The 19,507-nt window shown below is 42.1% G+C and overlaps 1 protein-coding gene across 3 annotated transcripts in view; it reads left to right on the forward strand.

Moving 5' to 3' along the window:
• LOC121662453 (MOB kinase activator 3B-like) overlaps positions 1-16,055 on the forward strand; it is a 37,848-nt gene extending 21,793 nt beyond the window's left edge. For 2 of the 3 annotated variants that reach the window (XM_042023611.1, XM_042023613.1), the window contains exons 2-3: positions 12,976-13,578; positions 14,678-16,055. In XM_042023611.1, coding sequence (XP_041879545.1) covers positions 13,167-13,578; positions 14,678-14,835 — 570 coding nt within the window. In that variant the 5' untranslated portion in view covers positions 12,976-13,166 and the 3' untranslated portion in view covers positions 14,836-16,055. Of the gene's footprint in view, positions 1-10,592; positions 10,872-12,975; positions 13,579-14,677 lie in introns of those variants that run through there. The other variant, XM_042023610.1, reaches the window with a different exon arrangement.
• Positions 16,056-19,507: the final 3,452 nt, after the last annotated feature.

Raw genomic sequence — 19,507 nt, forward strand, 5'->3', positions numbered from 1 at the left:
GCTGCTCCAGCCTGGGAGCAGGGCCCTTCTCTCCTCAGGTCTCCCATGGGATCACAGCTTCCTCTCAGGCATACACCTGTAACGCAGCGTTTGGTGCTTGAGGCACCAACTCTGGCGTGCCCCAGGTCAGAGGGAGTCCAGCTGCGTTACTTCCACGTGTTACTGAAGCGACTTCAGCATCAGGAAAAGAGCTGCTGGCTGAGTTAGCTAGCTGGCTTCTTGGCAGAGGAAACATGGCAGGAGCGGATGGGATCGGCTCACGTTAGCTCGGAGACAAAGGAAGAGAGAAGCTGTTCTGGTCTGGCTCCTAACAGGTTTATTGTTAGAAGTTTCGCAACCCGAACGAGCTCGGAAGGCTAGAATCCGATGGGATGTGATTGATGGGCTTGTGATGGGATGGCTCCTTGGAGCCTTGTCCTCAGTTTTATAGGGAATTTGAAAACCCCAGTGAAAGGGGAAAACAACCAATGAGTTACAAGCCAGGGGGAGGATACAATGTAACAGGAACCACTGGGGGAAACTGAGAGGCGGGAATTATAACAGAGAACAATGAACAACCGAGGAACTGAGAATTTTCCCGAACCTGGGGAGGCAGCTTGGACCCGGGCACGGCTTAGGCTTCTGAGCCGCCCCTCGACCCGCCCTCTGAGTCTGCCTCTTCGGGAAACTTGATCCAGGGGAGGGGCTGGGATTGATTGGCATCACGCTGCCCCAGCCCCGCAGTGGGCTGGGTCACACCAACACACCTGCTCCCTACTTGGGGCTCCTCCACGGGGTGTAGGTGTATCTTTGTATCCCCGTGGTTCTCCATGGGCTGCAGGGGCACAGCTGCCTCACCACGGGCTGCACCACAGGCTGCAAGGGAATCTCAGCTCCAGTGCCTGGAGTACCTCCTTCCCCTCCTTCTTCACTGGCCTTGGTGTCTGCAACACTGTTTCTCTCACACGTTCTCACTCTGCTCTTCTCTGATCACAATTACAACTGCACAACCCCTTTCTGTTTTTCCTTTTTCTTAAATATGTTAACATAGAGGCATTACCACCATTCTAATTGGTCCAGCCTTGGCCAGAGACATGTCTGTCTTTGGAGCCACCAGGAACTGGCTCTACAAGACATGGAAGAAGTGTCCAGCATCTTCTCACAGAAACCATGCCAGAATCCCTCCCTCCCCTTTGCCCCTCTCCCCACCCCCATTTCCAAAACCAGGCCATGCAAATCCAATACAGATGGTCATAACTCAATGGCTTCTAAAAGAACGTAAGGTAGGTATAAGAAGTTAATTTACACCCTAGTAGAAAGCTTCACACCATAATAGGGATTCAATATGATTTATTAGATAAAGATTTAGCCTTGAGAGTCTGAATTCAACTGGTTAGAACCTTTTCATACCTAGTGCCTCATGGCACATATTCAATACAGTGAAAATAAAATAAGGTAGCCTGTAATGGTATGAGTGGAGGCCACATAAGATCATTTCAAGCTGCTAAGTGCCTTGATTCTAGCTGTAATCACCTGTATCTTACCACTATCGAATGCCTCATCCAAGAGAAATAAATACTCCAGGTTTATGTACTTTGCTATGAAAATAACCCACATAGCTTACACGAAAGCTTTAGCTTTTGCCATGTTAGTCATGGCAGTGGCAGCTGCACTTTGTCCTCCTGGACTACTGTATTTCTTTGTGCCAGAGCCACCAGTGTTGTACATTATTGAAGCATTGATTAGCCTGAACATGCTGCTGGACCAGTGTGCTCCAAAGGGCCAGAAGCCTTTCCTGGTTTTCAGGCTTTGAGGAGCATAATGTAGTGACACTTGAAGGACTGGGCTGGGCTGGTAACCAGAAAGCCAGTACATTTTTATGTCCTGGGGGTGCGGTGATGAAGCGTCAGTGCTGGATAGGTCACTTGGCTTAGGTGATCAGGCTGTGCTCCCTGGAATTGTCTACCTGGCTGGTAATGCCCCTTTAAATCATACAGTCAAAATTTGTTCAGTCCTATGCCTTTTCAGAATTTAGTCTGTTTTAGACCATGTCAGTCCAGAGGTATGGTTGTCTTACTTTCTGTTCTTCATGAATGGATTCCTACTGAATTAAGAGACTGACAGATAATTGAGAGTTTCTGGGGTTGCTTGTTAGGAACTTTGTTCATGCATTTATTTGTTGTAGTATGTAGATTGTTTATTATGCCATGCAGTTTGACATATAGTCCAGAAGAGTGCAGTTGCTGAGTTATTCTTTGTAATCATTGTATTTCTAAGGCAGGGCCATTAGCTGCTCATAATATGGACTTGAGCTCAGCAATGCAGTAAATTAAGCTGATGGATTCTACATTGTTGTGTTGTTCATATTGCCCTGTCATTTGTAAATTGTGGGATTTAATTATGTCCTAATGATTGTTTTTATATAGCTGCAGTAATACTATCAGGCATTCATCCTACATTCACCAAACTCACTGTTTTTTCATGATCAAAGCTAATTTTCTCTTTAGACAGGTCAGACTTGTTTTATTAGTTAAACTAGAGGAAGGGACGTGCAGGGGTTCGGTATATTTCATCTATGAGAAGAATGTTTTTTAAACATGTCTCAGACTCTTGAATTCCAAGATATATTTCAAAAGCACTTCATGGGAAGCACACACAAAAAATCAGGTCCCCTAAAGTACGTTTTTGCCATGGTTTTTCATATTGGAAGGCCAAATCTTTGTTTACCCTGCAGACTACTCTCTTACCTCTTATGTTCAGTAGAAAGAAGATGGTAGAATATCTTGGCTTGAAAAACAAGTGTCTGCTGAGAAAGGCAGGAGCCTCCCTTGGAATGGAAAATGCAACCCCCTTCCCTCCAAATTATTATAATTTTGAAATTAAGGTGCTTTCAGGCAAAGATACGAGGAACAGGGATAACTGTTCTTTACCTATATATATATGTATATATAACAGGGCAAACAAACAATAGCTGTGCCAGTAACAGCAAGCAGAACCAGGAACTCGGTGACAGCCTCTCTCGGCCGCGGGCCCTTTCCCCTCGGGTGCAGTTCCGCTCGCAGCCGGCAGGGGCGCTGGCGGCTCCCGGTGAGCAGGGCAGGTGCGATGGTTCCCCCGCGGCTGCAGGGGGCGCTCCGGAGCGAGCTCGGGAAGCACGCAGCAATGGCGGCCTGGCCAAGCCAGGAAGGGATGGAAGAAAAGGTTCACAAACCCCCTGGGCAGCCGATCCCGGTGCCCCAGCAGGGCCCGCGGGAGCAACAGGCTGGAATGGCAGGAATGAGCACCAAATCCCGGGTGGTAGATGAGATGTATTGAACTCTGGAGCTGCAGCGGGAACCCCGGGATGTCTCGGCAGGCAGGGAGTGAGGAGCTGCAGTGTAGCGAAGGCTCGGGGCAGTGGCAAAGAAACAGCGGGGGTGGGGCAGCGGCAGCCCGGCTCCCAGCAGGGTAGGGAAAAGCTGGCTCCATACCCTGGGGTTTTTCCCCTGAGGCACCGGAGCAGACGGTAAAACATCCCTATTTTAGTGAGGTAGGGTGTTAAATAGGGTCCCAGTGCAACGACTGCTCCAGCAAGCAGAGCTCCACTCACGGTAGAAGGAAGGCAGCAGAAAGCAGAACCCCGCAGTGGTGATGAATCCTCCCCACAGCGATGCAGCCTCTCTCCCCTCCGAACACCGAGAGCACAAGAGAGCTAGGGGCTCCACCCAGCCCCTTTTTCCCAGCACGAACCTCATGGCATCTCTGCCCTACACAAGAAAACCCCAGGTAAGAGAGAGTAGCCAGCTGGACCCTTCCCCTGAACTGTGGCCAGGTCTTTTGTCTCTCTTAAGTATCCAGCTGTTATTGTCTCCTAGCAACACGTATTGGGAAAATTCCTTAAGAGGAAAAAAGCAAAAGGGGAACTCTTAAAACCACAACATAGAATTACCATGAATGTTTAGAATGTTATTATAAAAAGAAGCAATTGTGAGCAATTCTGAAATGCTGAATCCTCTTTGAGAACTGTTTCTTAAGGTGTCATGATGCCCAAAAGATAGGCTGGAAATAAATCCCCATAGATCGATGTCTATAGAGCAGGTATTTGTTTATTGCAGCACTGTTAGTGAGGGGGATTTTTCCTCCTAACTCACCCGCCTTTGTCAAGTGCTGTGGTATATTTATACAGTGAATTTTGCTTAATGTTGCTATGTCATTACAGCATCATCACATACGCGCCAGAACTAATTTATATAGCATGATCTCATGGTTATTAGATAATTCTTTGCACTGCGCATGCACATTCCCAATTCGGGGGTCTTCGGGGGTCTTTGATGAAGGCTTCTAAAGTCTTCTTCGCTTTTGAACTTTCCAACTTTGTCTTCGGGGCATGCATAGTTATGGTGCTCATTGGTCCATCTTGTCTTGACTGGCCTAAATTATTTGTTTTGTGACTAATTGGCTTTGGCTTGCCAATTTCTCATTAGTACTACACTCTAAAACTATACACCCGGTACATTTTGGGGTTTTTGTTTGGTTTTTTTTTCTCTTTTTCTCTATTCTGCGTATAAGCAACTAGTTAACTATATACTAGCCATTATGTTGTATAAAAAGTTATTCATATTGGATTATATGGGTATCAAAAGTTATGATTCAGGTTATATAAGCATCAGGTTATATAGGTATAAAAGTTATGATTCAGGCTACATAAGTAAAAGCTATAATTCAGGCTATATAAGTATAGAAGACTATGCTTCAGGTTATATTGATATTCTTCAGGTTATATTGACAAAAAGTAATGATTTAGGTTATATTGATATTAGGTTACATAGATATCTTAGAACCCAAGCTATATAAACACTTTGTTACTTTGACCTAAATTATATAGACATTAGTCATAGTTAGGAGGTCCTTAACATCCTATTGCATCTCATGGTTGACAGGTAAAGCATTTCCAGAGTTGTTTTTTTCCTTAAACAGAAGTAGGTAAGGGACTGTTACTGCTTACATTCCACAGGGTCATCAGGTTTTCCTCTGGAACTAATGTTCCACTGCTAGCAAATATTTTTTGCAGATCTGTAAACATGACAGAATGTGTGTGGGTATGATAGCAGAGAAGACTGATACACAGTCTGCAAAAACAGACACAGAAAATGGATTTGAAATTTTACCTAATGTCGGAACATGTTTACCAATAAAAAGACATCTGCTTTACTTTAAGAAGGTGTTAACTGGGTCATAAATTTAAGTCTTCACCAGACAGTTTTGTGCTATTCTGTGCTTCTCTTTACCTCTGTCTTGGGGAAAAAAAGCTTGTCTCAGTTCTTACTCTCTTAGAGCACTTACAACTTAAAGAGAAGTTGTCCTTAATACTCCAAGTTTATTTCTGAAGATCTTTCTGTGTGCATGCTAGTGTTTCGACTCAAAGTAGAGAGAAGGATAATAGTAGGGATCATTTTCATTTTCTGGGACACTGGGGCCTGGATTAGTACGATGATTCCTTGTATTCCTCATAGATGTCACCTTTCCTCGGTCCATTTCATTATACCCTCACACAAAAAAAGAAGTGCAATTGAACCAATTCACTTGTTTGGCTTGCTGCCTGCACTTTGGAATATGTTCCATCAAAGTCTCATCTTTTAATGCTCCTGTGAACAGTAGTACAGCAGTGCACCATCTGCACCCAAGACTAATTCATCTGCTAATGTCTTAGAAACCAAAACATTACAAAGTCTTAAGCAGACAAGAAGCATAAAGCTTGACATAATGTTTCCTGCATTTTTTCAGTGGAGCTGTTCTGTGACATCGGCCTGATGCTGGAATAAACCATGCAATTAATCTAACAGTTCTAATGACAAAGGGATATGAGAGATCAGAAGCGAGCATATAAGGTTACCTCTTACCCTTTAGTAGCCGTATGTTGAAATCTCTTTTGTGAAAGGCACAATTCAGGCATGGAGTATGCAGGTTCACAGTCTAGGTACAGTATCTCTGCCACAGAGCTGAAATATGAGTCAGTTTATCCAAAGACTGCTGTCAACAGATACGTTTTATGTCTCCAACCTACCATAGATGATATCTGTTCTATGGAGTTTTGCAGGTATTGTGTCACTTGGCTTTAGGGGTGTTGGCTGGGTACCTGTGTTAAGGTTTATATTCTACCTACATGGGTGCGTCTTCTGAAAAACTGGAGATTACACCAAATGTACAAGCTTTGAATGAAATCTACAGAATTGAAGGGCACCTGCCATATCTCTGTGGGGCAGAACAGCTACATGCTACATTTGCGTGACTCTGTAGACAGAATCTGATTCACTAAATTACATTGGAATGATTTGGTTTGCATTGGGCCTACATGTTTTCAGAAGCACCGTTACTTTGCATTTTTATTGTATTCACAAGACTTATCAGTGTGTTTATAATAAAGTAAATCTCAGTCAACCCGTTAGGCAGATATGGATGCACTTCTGAAAATTATTTATGTTGAAATATAGACATGACCATTTTACTACTGCAAGCCTTGTCTGCTTCTGTTCAATACAGTGATTGAAATATAGTTGAATCTGAATATATGGTTGCATTGCAAGTGAGGTCTTTATTATTCCATATTTAGGACAAGTTTTGTCTGTTATTTTGCCTGCTTTTTTTTGTTTGTTTCAGTAAGTAGTGGAAAATACAGTGCCAGTGTCCATATTTGTTTTATAATAAAGAAGTTGGAGCTTGAAGAAACAGAAGAATGATCCTGTTCTTCTGGCAGTAGTAGATTTTCCGTTGCAATTATAACAGGTATATTCAGTATTTGAAGTTTCTCCTGTATTTTATCGTGTTCCTTTATAGTTACCATGTTCTCTAAGTTAATATATCACTTACACCACACTTTTCATGCCAGTTTAAGCAGATGTATTAAAGAACGAATAACAGAATGAGTGGTGGTTTTTATCTTGAATTCCCACGTGTGCCACATCAGTATGGCTCTGACCTAAATGGAGCTAATGTCCTTTTATTTTAGAGCAGGCAGGTAAAAAATTGCCTGATAGGTTCTGGTCTTACACGTTATCTAACTTGTAGTATGTTGTCCTGTTGTTAAAACAGGAAGTCCACAAGAAGAATAATCTTCTAATTGCATGTACTCCCACACACATGCAATAATTTAATAATTGAACCTGTCTGAATTATGTAAAGGGCAGCAAATGTAGGTGGTTTACACTATCTCTGTATATTGCCTGATTGTTTTCCATAGTTGAACCTAGGGTTAGAAGCTCAGTAGAGACAAAATGGGGTGTGGCCAGCAGCCTTTGCTTTAGTGTCTGCCTGTCATCCTTCTGAATTGCCATTTGGCTGACACTTAAACCAAAGCCTGATGCAGTTCCTGGATGAGTGAAGAAGAGAAGAAAAACAAAAAGTGTAAGGCATTGAAGAGTGTGTTTTGAAATGAAGAAAAGAGTAGAAGGTATAGAAATTCTTCACAAAGAACAATAGAGGAAAACATTTCAAAATTTGTCCTGATCTTACAGCATCAGTGAGATGTGTGTTTTCTGTGTGTAGAGCAGTGTGTTTATTCATTACCATCCAATTGGCATGTAATCATGTAATCCCGTGTTTTGCAGCTTGGTACTCAGATGTTATTGGTGGCTCCTAAAGAAATACCCATAGTTTAAGTTTCCAGTCTTGCTGACACCAGAGTGATGGTCTTCAAGACAGTGACAGTGACTCAAAAAACTGGTTGCTCAGAAACTTGGTTTTGTGGCTTGTTATTCTGGATTCTCACTCATTTTTCTAAAGAAAATTTGGACGACGTTCCCTGCTATGCTAGGATGGGTATTCAGTCTTCTCAGTCACCTGGGTGGCATTCTTCTCAGAGCACAGATGTATTATTATTTGGGAGTACTCTTGGGATCTGTGGTGATTGCTGCCTCAAAAATTCTGATGGCATCTGCCTCTCTAATAGCAGATATTGTGTGTGATACAGCTGGGTATACTCAAATAATTTGGGACTGGATCAAAACCATAAACATATGGAATGCATGAGTGGCAAAAGACGTAATTGAAATGGGATAAAGAATAACAAGGTAGCAATGCAATTTCCTAACCATTTGCTATGTAGCAATTAGAATGATGAAAGCATCCTAGAGGGAAGTAGGTCTAAGGTTGTTTTGGGTTTGTCCCAGTTCAGGAATAAATTAAAAGTGCTAAAATCTGTGTGAATTTAATCAGTATCCTGTGTTGTTAAAGATTGCACCAAATTCTAATGGATAAAATAAAATGTTTGAATAAATATAATACAGGTATGTAACAGATGTGCTAAATATATAGTGAAAAAAAGATCTAGCACCATTATTTTTATGTGTTGAAGAATGTGTGTTTCTGCCAGGAAGCGGGAGAGGAAAGGAGATAAAAGAACCTGGGCATGGGGACATTAAAAAATGCAACAAATACTGTTGTTTCTGCTATGATGTGAGAGAGGGCATGGCATCTAGGTCATAGTCTGGATGAATGGGTGAAAAACCTGTTGCCAATCCAAGTGCTACCCATTTGGAATAAGGCACAGAAGTGAGGAGAGGATTTCAGTAGGATAGAAACCTCAGGCACTAATCAAGCAGTAAGTGATGTTTTGGGAGGATATTCTTTGTTGTTGTTTTTCTACAGTTAAATACAATTAAATTGAATGTATGAATTATTATTTGTGTAAGGTTCTCCAAATTATCTGCAAAGGTTGTATTTTGAAGCCTTCCTGGCTTTTCTTTTAAATCAATGTTTCACCAATGGAATATTAACTCATAATAAAGCGCCGTATATTCAGATCCTCAAATTGAGGCTGACCTGTTAAAAGATTAAGATAGAAGACTCAGATGCAGTGCAGGTAGTGCAGATAGTACAGGGCTGTTTACCCCGATGACTTCTCCACAATTTTGGTGGCTTTTCCTGATGATCTCACATGTTTTCTCTCTTCAGTGATCTTCTGGCTTTTGGGCTTTTTCTGGGTTGGGGTTTTTTGTTTGGGGTTTTTTTGGGGTGGAAGGGATGTGGGGAGACAATGTCTTGGGTGGGTGGCTTTGTTTATCAGTTAGGTTTTGGTGCTTTTTGTTGGTTTTAGTGGTGTTGGTTTGGGGTTTTGAGGTTTTTTTGCTATAATTACTTTGAGCCAACCTCTGCTCCTGATGTCTTTAACAGTCATGTGAGTGTGCCAGTCTTATGAAATCTTACTTTGAGGGAATAGGAATCTTACTGGTGAATCAGTTATATGCATGGTTTAGTGATACACTGAAGATGTTGTGAATTCCTCCACTGCTGTAATCACAGTAACCACCTTTTGGTTTGGATGTGCCTTTGATAAGACAGCCTGTTGTGCAATATATTTTCCCAGCATCTACACTGTCTTAGAAAGTGCCAAGATTTCGATGCTTTTGACAGTTCCCACTAAAATTCTTCTCTGAAGCCATGGGATGAGCTGTGGTGGAAAGTGCCCGTAAAAGTTTCAAGCGTTCCTGAAGAAACATCACCACAGAACCCCCCTAACAACCTTTTAATTAGAGCAGCAAATAAAAATTTGTAGCGGTGTGCTCTGATTGGGATCTGAGTCAAAGACCTTCCTGTTGAGTCACAGGATGTGCTACACACAAATATACAAGTAGAAACAAGAAATGACCAGGCTTTCCTTTTTCTTGGTCAGAAATTGTTGGGGACATAGTATGGGATACATGCTGCATGAATGAGTTCTGTAGGAGGAAGCTTAGCTACCTGACAACTCCTGCATTCAAACTGTGCCACCTTTGCAGTCAATTTTTGATAAAAATCAGCAATTGGTTTTTGTTTAGAGCTAAACTGAGCAGTGCCAGGCTGTGGGGAACCACTCTTAGTGCAGTGTACATGGCACGCCCCAGAGCTTGTCAGCTGTGCTTTCCCTGTGTGCTGTGGCCACACAGATGACAAGGAGCACTCATTTATTTTGCTTCAGAGTAAACTGCTTGCTATGGTCGTAGGGGAAAGAACTCAACCCTTCTTGCTGGTTATGTTCTTATGCTGTATGGAAAATGAGTTTTGTTCCTTTTTTTTTGTAGTATTGGGTATTTATTAGCCACAGCTGTGGGCAGCTTGGTTTGAAAAGCAAGATCCTCAACTTGCAGTGAAGGTAGTTTTCCTCTATTTATACTTTTTAAGAGCTTGGTCCTACAGCTCTGTTACAGTAAATTTTTTGTGTGCATGGTTAGGAGAACTAGTGCTGTGTGAGAGTTGCTCTGACCACAAACTGTAAAGAGTAATCAAATACTGTACTTCTGCCTATAAAGCGCTTTACCACAGGGATAAATTCATGTTAAAAACTACCCAAACCCTTCTTCCAGATCAGTTTGTGAGTAGTTTTGTTTGCTTTGTTAAATTCCCTCTGAAGCACACCATGGGTTAAGCAGTATGCAGAAAAGGCTTTCAAAGTAGTTTAGTTCACTAGAAAGGTAAAGCAGAGTCATAAACTGGGAAGTTACTTTTCAGTGTGTAGGGGGAGCAAGGCAGTTCCACAGCTGTTCCCTGGAGCATGCTGCTAGGTCACTGCTTCTCCAGTGCTGGTACTTAATGTTCTGTGTGGAGCTATGCAGTCAATACAGTCCTGGCTAGTTACTATCTGCTAAACTTTATTAAAGGGCAGCACATTTTTGCTATTCTAAACTCTCCCCATGTGAAAAATCCTTGTTACAACAGTTAGTTGTATTGTCAACTGGAGAGGAGGCTGGCATTCCTCAGAGGAGGTAGTTATAATGCTTAAGTGTTCTTTCTAATATTGTTTGATACATAATGTCTCTGACTTCCTTTACTTGCTTTCATGTTTCAGTTATCACAGTCAAGGAAAACAGGTTTTTTCCTCCAAGAGTCCTTCAAGACTGCTGATTTAGAGCTCTGGAGTGTGGATGGTTACCCCACCCCAGGTATTCTGTTTCTATCTAGCAGATTCTCTTTTTTTTCCTCTGTGCATGGTAGTAGGTCTTTTTTGGCCAAATGGTAAGTTTGAACATGCTAAAGTTACATGGTGGGGATCAAAATTATTCTCCAGAGACAAATCTCCTCAGCCATCAAGTCAGTTTAGTCCTGCAAGTTCAGATCGATGTAGAAATCAACCCTACGGATGATTTATTTCTTTGAATTTTGAAATCACAGATCCCGCAACTAGGCACTTATGACCCCACCACCACTTGCAGAGGCTACGCCATGTGACTGCATGCTGCTGAAGCATTTTATCACTTGCAAGTTGCAGGCTATGATTACACCATGCCCTTGACATATAAAATTGTGAAATCATCAATCTGTGAAATCTTCTGCATTCTTCAAAAGACGTCTGTACAAATACCTTGCCTTCGTCTCCTTGGTATGAGTTTGGAAATGTCCATCCTGGGGTGCATCAGGCAGAGCATTGCCAACAGGGTGAGGGAGGGGATTGTCACACACTCTCTGCACTGGGGTGGCCTCACCTCGAGTGCTGGGCGCAGGTCTGGGTGCCACAACACAGATAAGACATTAAGCTGTTAGAGAGTGTCCAAAGGAGGGCACAAGGATGGTGAAGGGCCTTGAGGGGAAGCCTCGTGAGGAGTGGCTGAGGTCACTTGGTCAGTTGAGCCTGGAGAAGAGGGGACTGAGGGAAGACCTCACTGCAGTTACAACTTCCTTGCGAGGAGAAATAGAGGGGCAGGCACTAATCTTTTCTCTGTAGTGAGCAGTGACAGCACCCAAGGGAATGGCCTGAAGTTGTGCCAGAGAAGATTTAGGTTGGATGTCAGGAAAAGGTTCTTCACCCAGAGAGTGGCTGGGTACTGGGGCAGGCTCTCCAGGGAAGTGGTCACAGCACCAAGCCTGACAGAGGTCAAGAAGTGTTTGGACAATGCTCTCAGGGTCATGCTGTGACTCCTGGGGATGTCCTGTGCAGAGCCAGGAGCTGGGCTTGATGATCATGATGGGTCCCTTCCAACTCAGGTGATTCTGTGATAACTGTAGTTGCTGCCACTGTTCATATTGCTGTATTGAGTGCTCTCATCCAAATCATGGGAAGTAGACTTCTGCTGTTATTTCATACATGTAGCTTTTCTGATAACCATGCGTAATGCCTGAAGTGGCCCCCTAAAAAACAGAGACTAGACAAGAATGAGGGAATAAAGGTAGGTATTTATTTGGAGGGCCTTCAAAGGTACACCCTGGGGAGTCCAGACGGTACTGCCAAGATGGACCCGAAGATGGACAGCGGGTCACGAGTTCTTCACACTTTTATAGGTTTGGTTTATTTGCATACCAGGGTTAATTCTCCAATTAAAGCTTCAGTTAATGATGAAATTTCACCAAGCTTGCCCCCCTTTTGAGGCTTTTGGTTTATACTTTTTGGGCATAGGACAGTCTGAGTGTCCTTGGAGAGCAGGCTTGAGAGGCTTTGTTATGTCTACCTAGCACAAGTGAACACAAGTTAACAGGCTACAAGAAACTTCAGAGTTACACACTAGGCAGTACAGGATTTGAAAAATACGAAAGTAAAAACCTCAGGCATCATATAGAACTGTATTTTAAAGTTAATGGCTTGGGTCCTACAGCTGCTGGAGGTCCATTTCAAGACAAGATTTCAGATTTATGGTATAAATAATTGGAAGATATTCACAATTAAATTATCACTTTTGAGTTATTTGCAGTTAATTTGAGGGGCTGCACTGACTCCCACATGGTTTTAGGTGAGTTTTGTTTCTTAGCAACATGGAGTTGAGGGTAATTTTTTTGTAACTGAAGGTCATCATGTTCATGTTCAGATTTATCAGCGTTTGTTAGAAAGGGTGCAGTGCACTAACTAAGAATGTCATAGCCTCCTTGCAGATCTTTGCTTTGGAAAATGCCTCTGATACCATTAACTTCCTAGGACAGTTGCTGAGGGCACTGTGTCACCAACAGTGTGTCTCTGCTGTCCATCCTGCCACATTAACCTGAGCTTTGGTAGGAGTAGCAAACTGACAGGACCAGACCTGAGCTTGCCATTGGTGTGTATTGTTTCTATATCCTTAGGGATATGAAGCCATTCAGGGAGGCTTTCAAGAGGAAGAGCTAATAAATTGCTCTGAAGTTGATACAATCTTCTCTGGGAAAAAGAGCAGGGCCTGGAAAGCCTGTGATAGAGAGCAGCTGTTTTCAGATACCTGCATGAAATCTCAGACGTGCTTTCCTGCCAGCTGGTGCAGTGCAGAAGATTAGCAGATATGTCCATAGCACTGAAGCAAGACTTTAATAAAGATAAGACTTTCCGGCCAAAACGCAAGTTTGAACCTGGAACCCAGAGGTTTGAACTTCACAAACGAGCGCAAGCATCTCTCAACTCAGGCATGGACTTGAAAGCAGCTGTGCAGTTGCCCAGTGGAGAAGACCAGAATGACTGGGTGGCTGTTCATGTTGTTGACTTCTTCAATAGGATTAACCTCATTTACGGAGCTATCTGTGAGTTCTGCACAGAGAGGACCTGCCCAGTGATGTCTGGAGGCCCTGAGTACTGGTGGCAGGATGACTTGAAGTACAAGAAGCCCACAGCTTTGCCAGCACCCCAATATATGAATCTTCTCATGGACTGGATTGAGGTGCAAATCAACAATGAGGATATATTTCCTACAAGTGTAGGTAAGTGTAAGGAAGAAGTCCTAAAGCGTAAACTGCCTTTCATTAGTGTACTAAGTATGTTCTCTTCCACCTTCATTTTTACGGACATTAAAGCTGTTGAACAGCAGGTGGGAGGAGGGGGGATCAGAAATAGTGTGCAGTGTATGAAATGTTAGCTGTGGTTGGTAGGTATGGTAGTGTTTGTTAGCCTTAAATGTTTTTCCCTGATGAGCCTCTCAGGTTAATCACTGAGGGTGATCAGCATTGCATTAATACCTTCTTGAAAGCCAATCAAATTTGTATGGCTTTGCCTTTTGTCTGGCTACTTAGACAGATACAGAATGGATGGAAAGCAAAAGTATAAGAGTGCTCTCCTAGTGTGTACATCTATGTACAAGACAGTGGAGAGTCAGGAATGCAGTGAACTTTGCCCTCGACCCTCTCTTGATTTCTCATCCAAAACTCACAAGTTGGGAAATGAATTATTCTCCAAAGTATTGTTTCAGTACTATATATAACTAATAAGCATTGCTATTATTTAAACAGACAGCCCAGATGAGAGAGCTGTTAAGAGCTTCACAAATTTCCTTTTAAAATATTCTCTCTGAAGAGTGGCACAAGTCAGTTGAAGTATTTTTGCTGAAATAGTTCTCTCTGGATAAGGTCAACTTAGCAGAAGAGTGTATTGTGTAATATAGACAGCATAAATATTTAGCTGTGGCTGCATGCAACAACAAAAAAAATGTTATACCTTAGAAATGTCAGTGTACTTGCATGATTTTTAGCAGTTTTAATGGGTCCTGATTTACTTCTTTCGAATGGAAAAGCAGGGAGCTTGCTGTAAGAGATGTAAACTGTTGTATATTAGTTGGCCCAGATGAGTAACAAACAAGAAGAATGCTGTATGTTCATATTAGTTCAACCCAATATTTTGGAGTTTATAGGCAGCTAGGGCCTGCAACTAATTAATTATAGGGTAGGTAGGATGCATCAAGAGGCTGTGTCTATCAGTGTTTCCAGACCTTTGAAATACCTTATTCTTGGACTTGATGGCTATTTATCTGGACAAACCTGTGGTTTGTTTCTTAGTTTCTGCCACTTTTCTGTTCTACTTTAATAGGTAGAAAGGATGCATTAACTACATTTTTAATCTGGACTTTGACAACATGGCATGAAGAAGGAGGATATCAGAGGAAGCAGTATCATATACTTTGCATAATGAAAAATGGGTTTGATTTCTCAAGCATTTGTTGGTTTTTGTTTCTTCAGGATAAATGATTTTTGGAGTTGAAGGTTGGTTAAAGGTGCAGAGAAATAGGTGATTTTGCTTCCACTGGCATTTCTGCAGGCTTTTGTTATACCGAGTTTCTACCTTGGAGTACTCCAATATTGTTCTGTTTTCTTGTGGTTTGCATATGTAGAAACTGTTGTCTGTCAGCACGTATGGGGAGCAGGTAGCACACTGGTGTGCTAATGGGTTTTACTGAACCGACTAATGATGTCTAGCACACAAGTATTCAGCCCTAGATGCTCCCCTATTATATTTGTAGTAAGATACTTCTGAAGGAACTTTTATCCTGATGGCTTACCTGTTGTAAGCTGAGAATGAAATCAGTAAATACTCTCAGTCTACAGGTTTTCTCCTTCCAGCAGCTTCTGCTGTTGTCAATTTAATCAAACATGAAGGAACTGAAGAAGGGGAAAGGCATCTGGTCTCTAAAATGGGGCTGGACTCTGATAAAAGTCAAAACAGGAAAGCTTAATGTTCATGAAAACCTTTGTCTCACTCTGAATTGACCCAAAGGAAAGGGACAAGTCAGCTTGTATTGGACTGTGCCGTATTCTTATTACAGACTGAGATGATTGGACAGTCCCATAAAGAGATTCTATAGATACCTTTAGAGCACTGCTGGAGCAGCACATGTACTCCTATTCCTTTCTTGCCTCCTCCTCAGCCTTTTTTGCAGGTACCGTACTGGCCCCCTGCATACTTCTCATTATCTTTTTTATTTACCACTTTTCATATGAAACTGTTGATAAAATTGTTTGGCAGGCCTTAGATCTTTCAACTCAGCAACAGATATATGCTGTGTTGAATTCGGTGTTCTGACTATCTCTTATGTCAGCAAGTCCCTACTTAAGCACTCAAAACAGTCAAAGGGAAGTTTGGATCTGTTACTGGGGTAAGTTGCCTTTCAAAAGAATCTTTCTGATTGATTTTCACATCTGTCCCATATTTGGATGTGATACTACCTGCCAACCTGAGTACTGCTTGTAAAGCTGTTGAAAGAAGTGCAGTCACTGAGCATGTATATTCTGTTCTGCACTTCACAAGTGATCAGAGAGGGAACCTTTGTTGCTGTGTTGGGCACTGTTTGTTCCTACCTGTTCTGCAGTAGCCTTTGGTTGGATGCTGTCATAGCTTAGCAAGCATAGTCCCGGAAGGGACGTCCTTGCTAAGGGGTGCTTACAGCTTCCTCTGGGAACTGATAGAACCTATCAGCTGGCCAGTTTGAATATGGACAATTCTCTAAGCCACTTAAAGTTGTGACCGCCTCTGTGATACACATTTAAGAATAGGCAAACTCCCCCTCCAAGCTCTCTCTCGTTTCCGGCGCTGGGACAGGTGGCTGCGGGCCCCGAGTGGGGGCCAGCGGGCCCAGCCAGGCCCTGCTCGGGCCAGGCCGGGCCGGGCCACGGCCATCCTGAAGCCATGGACCTGTTCCAGCCGTGGAACCCCCCCCCACTGCCTTGCCGTGGGCAGCCGGAGCGGCTCGGCTCTCCCCCCTCTCCACTGCGATAAGAAAAATTCAACATTCCAGCTGCAAAGCTGCAAGGCTGAGGTGAGATTAACCCTTTTATTGCTTTGAAGAGCTGAAAACATGAGGGAAGAGAGAGAGGAGATGCTTAAAGCTGAAATTCTGTTGTGAAGCTATGATATATCAGAGTATCCCGTTGTAATTTCATGAAGATCTGGGGGGGTGGAGTGTTCAACTCGTGAGCAAAAGCACCTGCGCTGAGATAGGCAGATGCTGACGCAGCTGTAATTTCATGAGAAGTTTGGACAGGGAGAGATGGAAGCGATGAGGACTTTTGCTCCAAATGGGAAAGGAGAAAACCTCAGTCCCTAGAGATGCTCCCAGAGATAGTCCTAACAATGAAGATGAGGAAGACCCTTTGCTCCCAGGGAAGGAGAAGGGCCTCTGTTTTTGTTTCTGAACGGCTCAACCTTAAAACTGTACCCCAAAAAACTTCAAGAGTGGACCCTCGAACACGGGAAAACCAATTGCTATCTGTGTGTGACCTTGAACAAGCTGCAAGTCGGCGGAAGGAACTCACACGCAGGCAGAGAGACTCCTCTTCCTAAATGGACTGAACAATATTTGGAAGTGGGCGGCTGTCTCGTTGTGATAATGTTTTCATAGCACGAGCAAGAAGAGACTTCTCTTTCTAACCTTCTAAACAAGGTTATTATGGAAGTGGTAAACAGACTGAACATCTTAAGGGTTGTCTTTTTACATTGTCAGTGGGAGAAGGGAGGAAGGTGGGGGGAGGAGGAGAGTTCTGAAGGTGGTATAATTTTTTTTTTTTTTTCCCTTCTTCTAGGTCTGTTAATAAACTTCTTTATATTCTTTCAAGTTTGGTGCCTGCTTTGCATTTCTCCTAATCCTTATCTCACAGCAGATAAACAGTAATGAGTATTTTAGACCAAACCACTACACTAAATTGGTGTTTCCGCCTGGTTACAAACCGAACCCGCGACAGATGCACCATAGGCATAGTACTAATTAAAATCTCTGTTTTCATTAATATAAATTAATGGTGATGAATATGACAATTGCTCATTCTTCAAAGCAGCTGCAACAGATCTTGAAAGATGATATACTCAGAAAACAAAACAAGCTTTTGTAGGCCCTCACTAATAGAACAGCAGTTTTAAAGTGTTGAGTGGCTGTAACTTAGAGATTACTTTATTGCTTTGAGTCTTTCTAGTCTGCAGATAATTGTTCTGGAAAAAAAAAGTGTATGGATGGTATTTGGGTTGACTTTTCCATTATAAGTTTGGTAAAGAGATCCAGAGTTGGATTAATAAGAGCTGTTCACAGAAACCCTGAACACACTTTTCTCAGCATAATCCTATTAAACTTCTCCTCTTACATTTGGCATATCTCATGCAAACTATCTAAAAAGGGGTTTCAAGAACTGTAATTAAGTGCAGCTTTCACTGAGGAGCTAGTTTCAAGGAAAATAATTTCGGAGTAGGGATAGCCAGGTTTGGTGGGATCTTTCATTTTGTGGTGGTGGTGTTCCTCTGTGGTTTAAAAAAAAAATACAGTTGAGTTATAAATTGTTATAAATGTTATATTTAACCTTGTCAGTGTTTATACTGACACAATGGCCTCTGGCCTCTTACCAGTCAACCTGTGTTCTGATGTTTCCTCTCTGCTTTCCCCAGTCCTGGTTTATTCATTTTTTGGTAAAGAGTCACTTCCCTCAACCACTCTCCTGCTTACATAGGGCTGGTTGCATGGAAACAGAAGAACTGTCAACATAAAAGCAGGTGCTGAGTATCAGGACCACTTGTTCGTACAGCAAAACTTTAAGGACTATTTTTTAAGGTAGCCTCACAGTCTGTAGAGGATTGCAGACATCATTATGTTCTTGTTATCATTTCCATTATTATTTTCATTATTAGCAATTTCTTTATCCATTTAAGTGGATTTAAGGCATGTAAGAGGCTGACAGCTCTGGAAACAAGCTCTGTAGATACTCATATACAGATCTCTCTCAGTCCTCAGTGAGTGAAAATGCAGTAATAGAACAGAGGAGAGTCTGCTCAGTGCTCAGCCACTCCAATGAAGCTATCCATCCCCAATATTAATTTTTGTGCTTGTGTTTTATTTATCTTTAGGGTAAATTCTTTTTCTCTGGTAAATACTGGTTGCTCTTTAGGGCACCTAGTAGTCTCACTGTTTAACGCTTTTCAAGGAACATATTTCCCAGCTTTTGGTAAACAGTCTGAAGAAATAATTTGGAGTGGAAAGCAGTAGATCCTTGGAACAGACGCAGTTCTTGTTGAACTGTAGTCGTCAGCTTTCACCATGATTTTTGGCAGTGTCAAAAAAGGAGCTAAGAAAGAAAGCAGCTCTATTCTTCTGTGCTCCCTTTAAATCCTGATTCTCAAACATGATAAATTCCGTTTCCTGTACTCCCTGTAGCCTTAAATTGGGAGTAATTATGTCTCATTTGGATTTTCAGTGAATGGAATGCTGAGTTTTTTCTGTTGTAAGAATCACTGGAAAAGATATACAGAAGTTTAAGGCCACAGGGGATTATGTCACTTATTCTAATCTGACCTCCAGCATAACACAGGCCAAAGAACATCACTGTGTGATTTCTTCATCAGGTCCACAGATTGAAATGTTGTCAAACAACAGAAAATTTTGCTGAAATTAACAGAAAATTAATTTCTTTTCTGTCTTGACATAATGAAAATTTTTTCCCAGTGAAGAAAATAAAGCAGTTGAGAGAGAATCCAGAGACACTGTGCCATCTTCATCCTTCAGGGTTTTCAAGACCAGGCAGAATAAAGCCCTGAGCAATCTGATCTGACAGGATGTTGACTTCCCAAAATCAGTGCTAGCCTTAATTATCCTGTGATTCTTAGTTCCAATTTCAGCACTGCCAGGCTGCCTAACAAACTAGAAGGGCTAAATTGATTAAAACCTGATTAAGCAGTTTAAGAAACCACAGTTTGGCATTTGAAGGAAGTACAAAATCACTGTTAAGCTTTGAGAGCTTTTATATAGGAGGATTAAAAAAGTTATTTATGTAGTCAAATGACCTAGTTATGGCTGATCAAAATTTAAAAAATACTTTAAAATATTTAAAGCCTAGGACTTCAGCTGAAAAATTGATGTATCTTTATAAATACACTGGCTATTCCATA

This window comes from Corvus kubaryi, unplaced genomic scaffold (genome assembly GCF_017639235.1).
Source record: "Corvus kubaryi isolate FWS band 111438036 unplaced genomic scaffold, C.kubaryi_AGA036_p1.0 37249, whole genome shotgun sequence".
In the NCBI taxonomy this organism is placed as follows: Eukaryota; Metazoa; Chordata; class Aves; order Passeriformes; family Corvidae; genus Corvus; species Corvus kubaryi.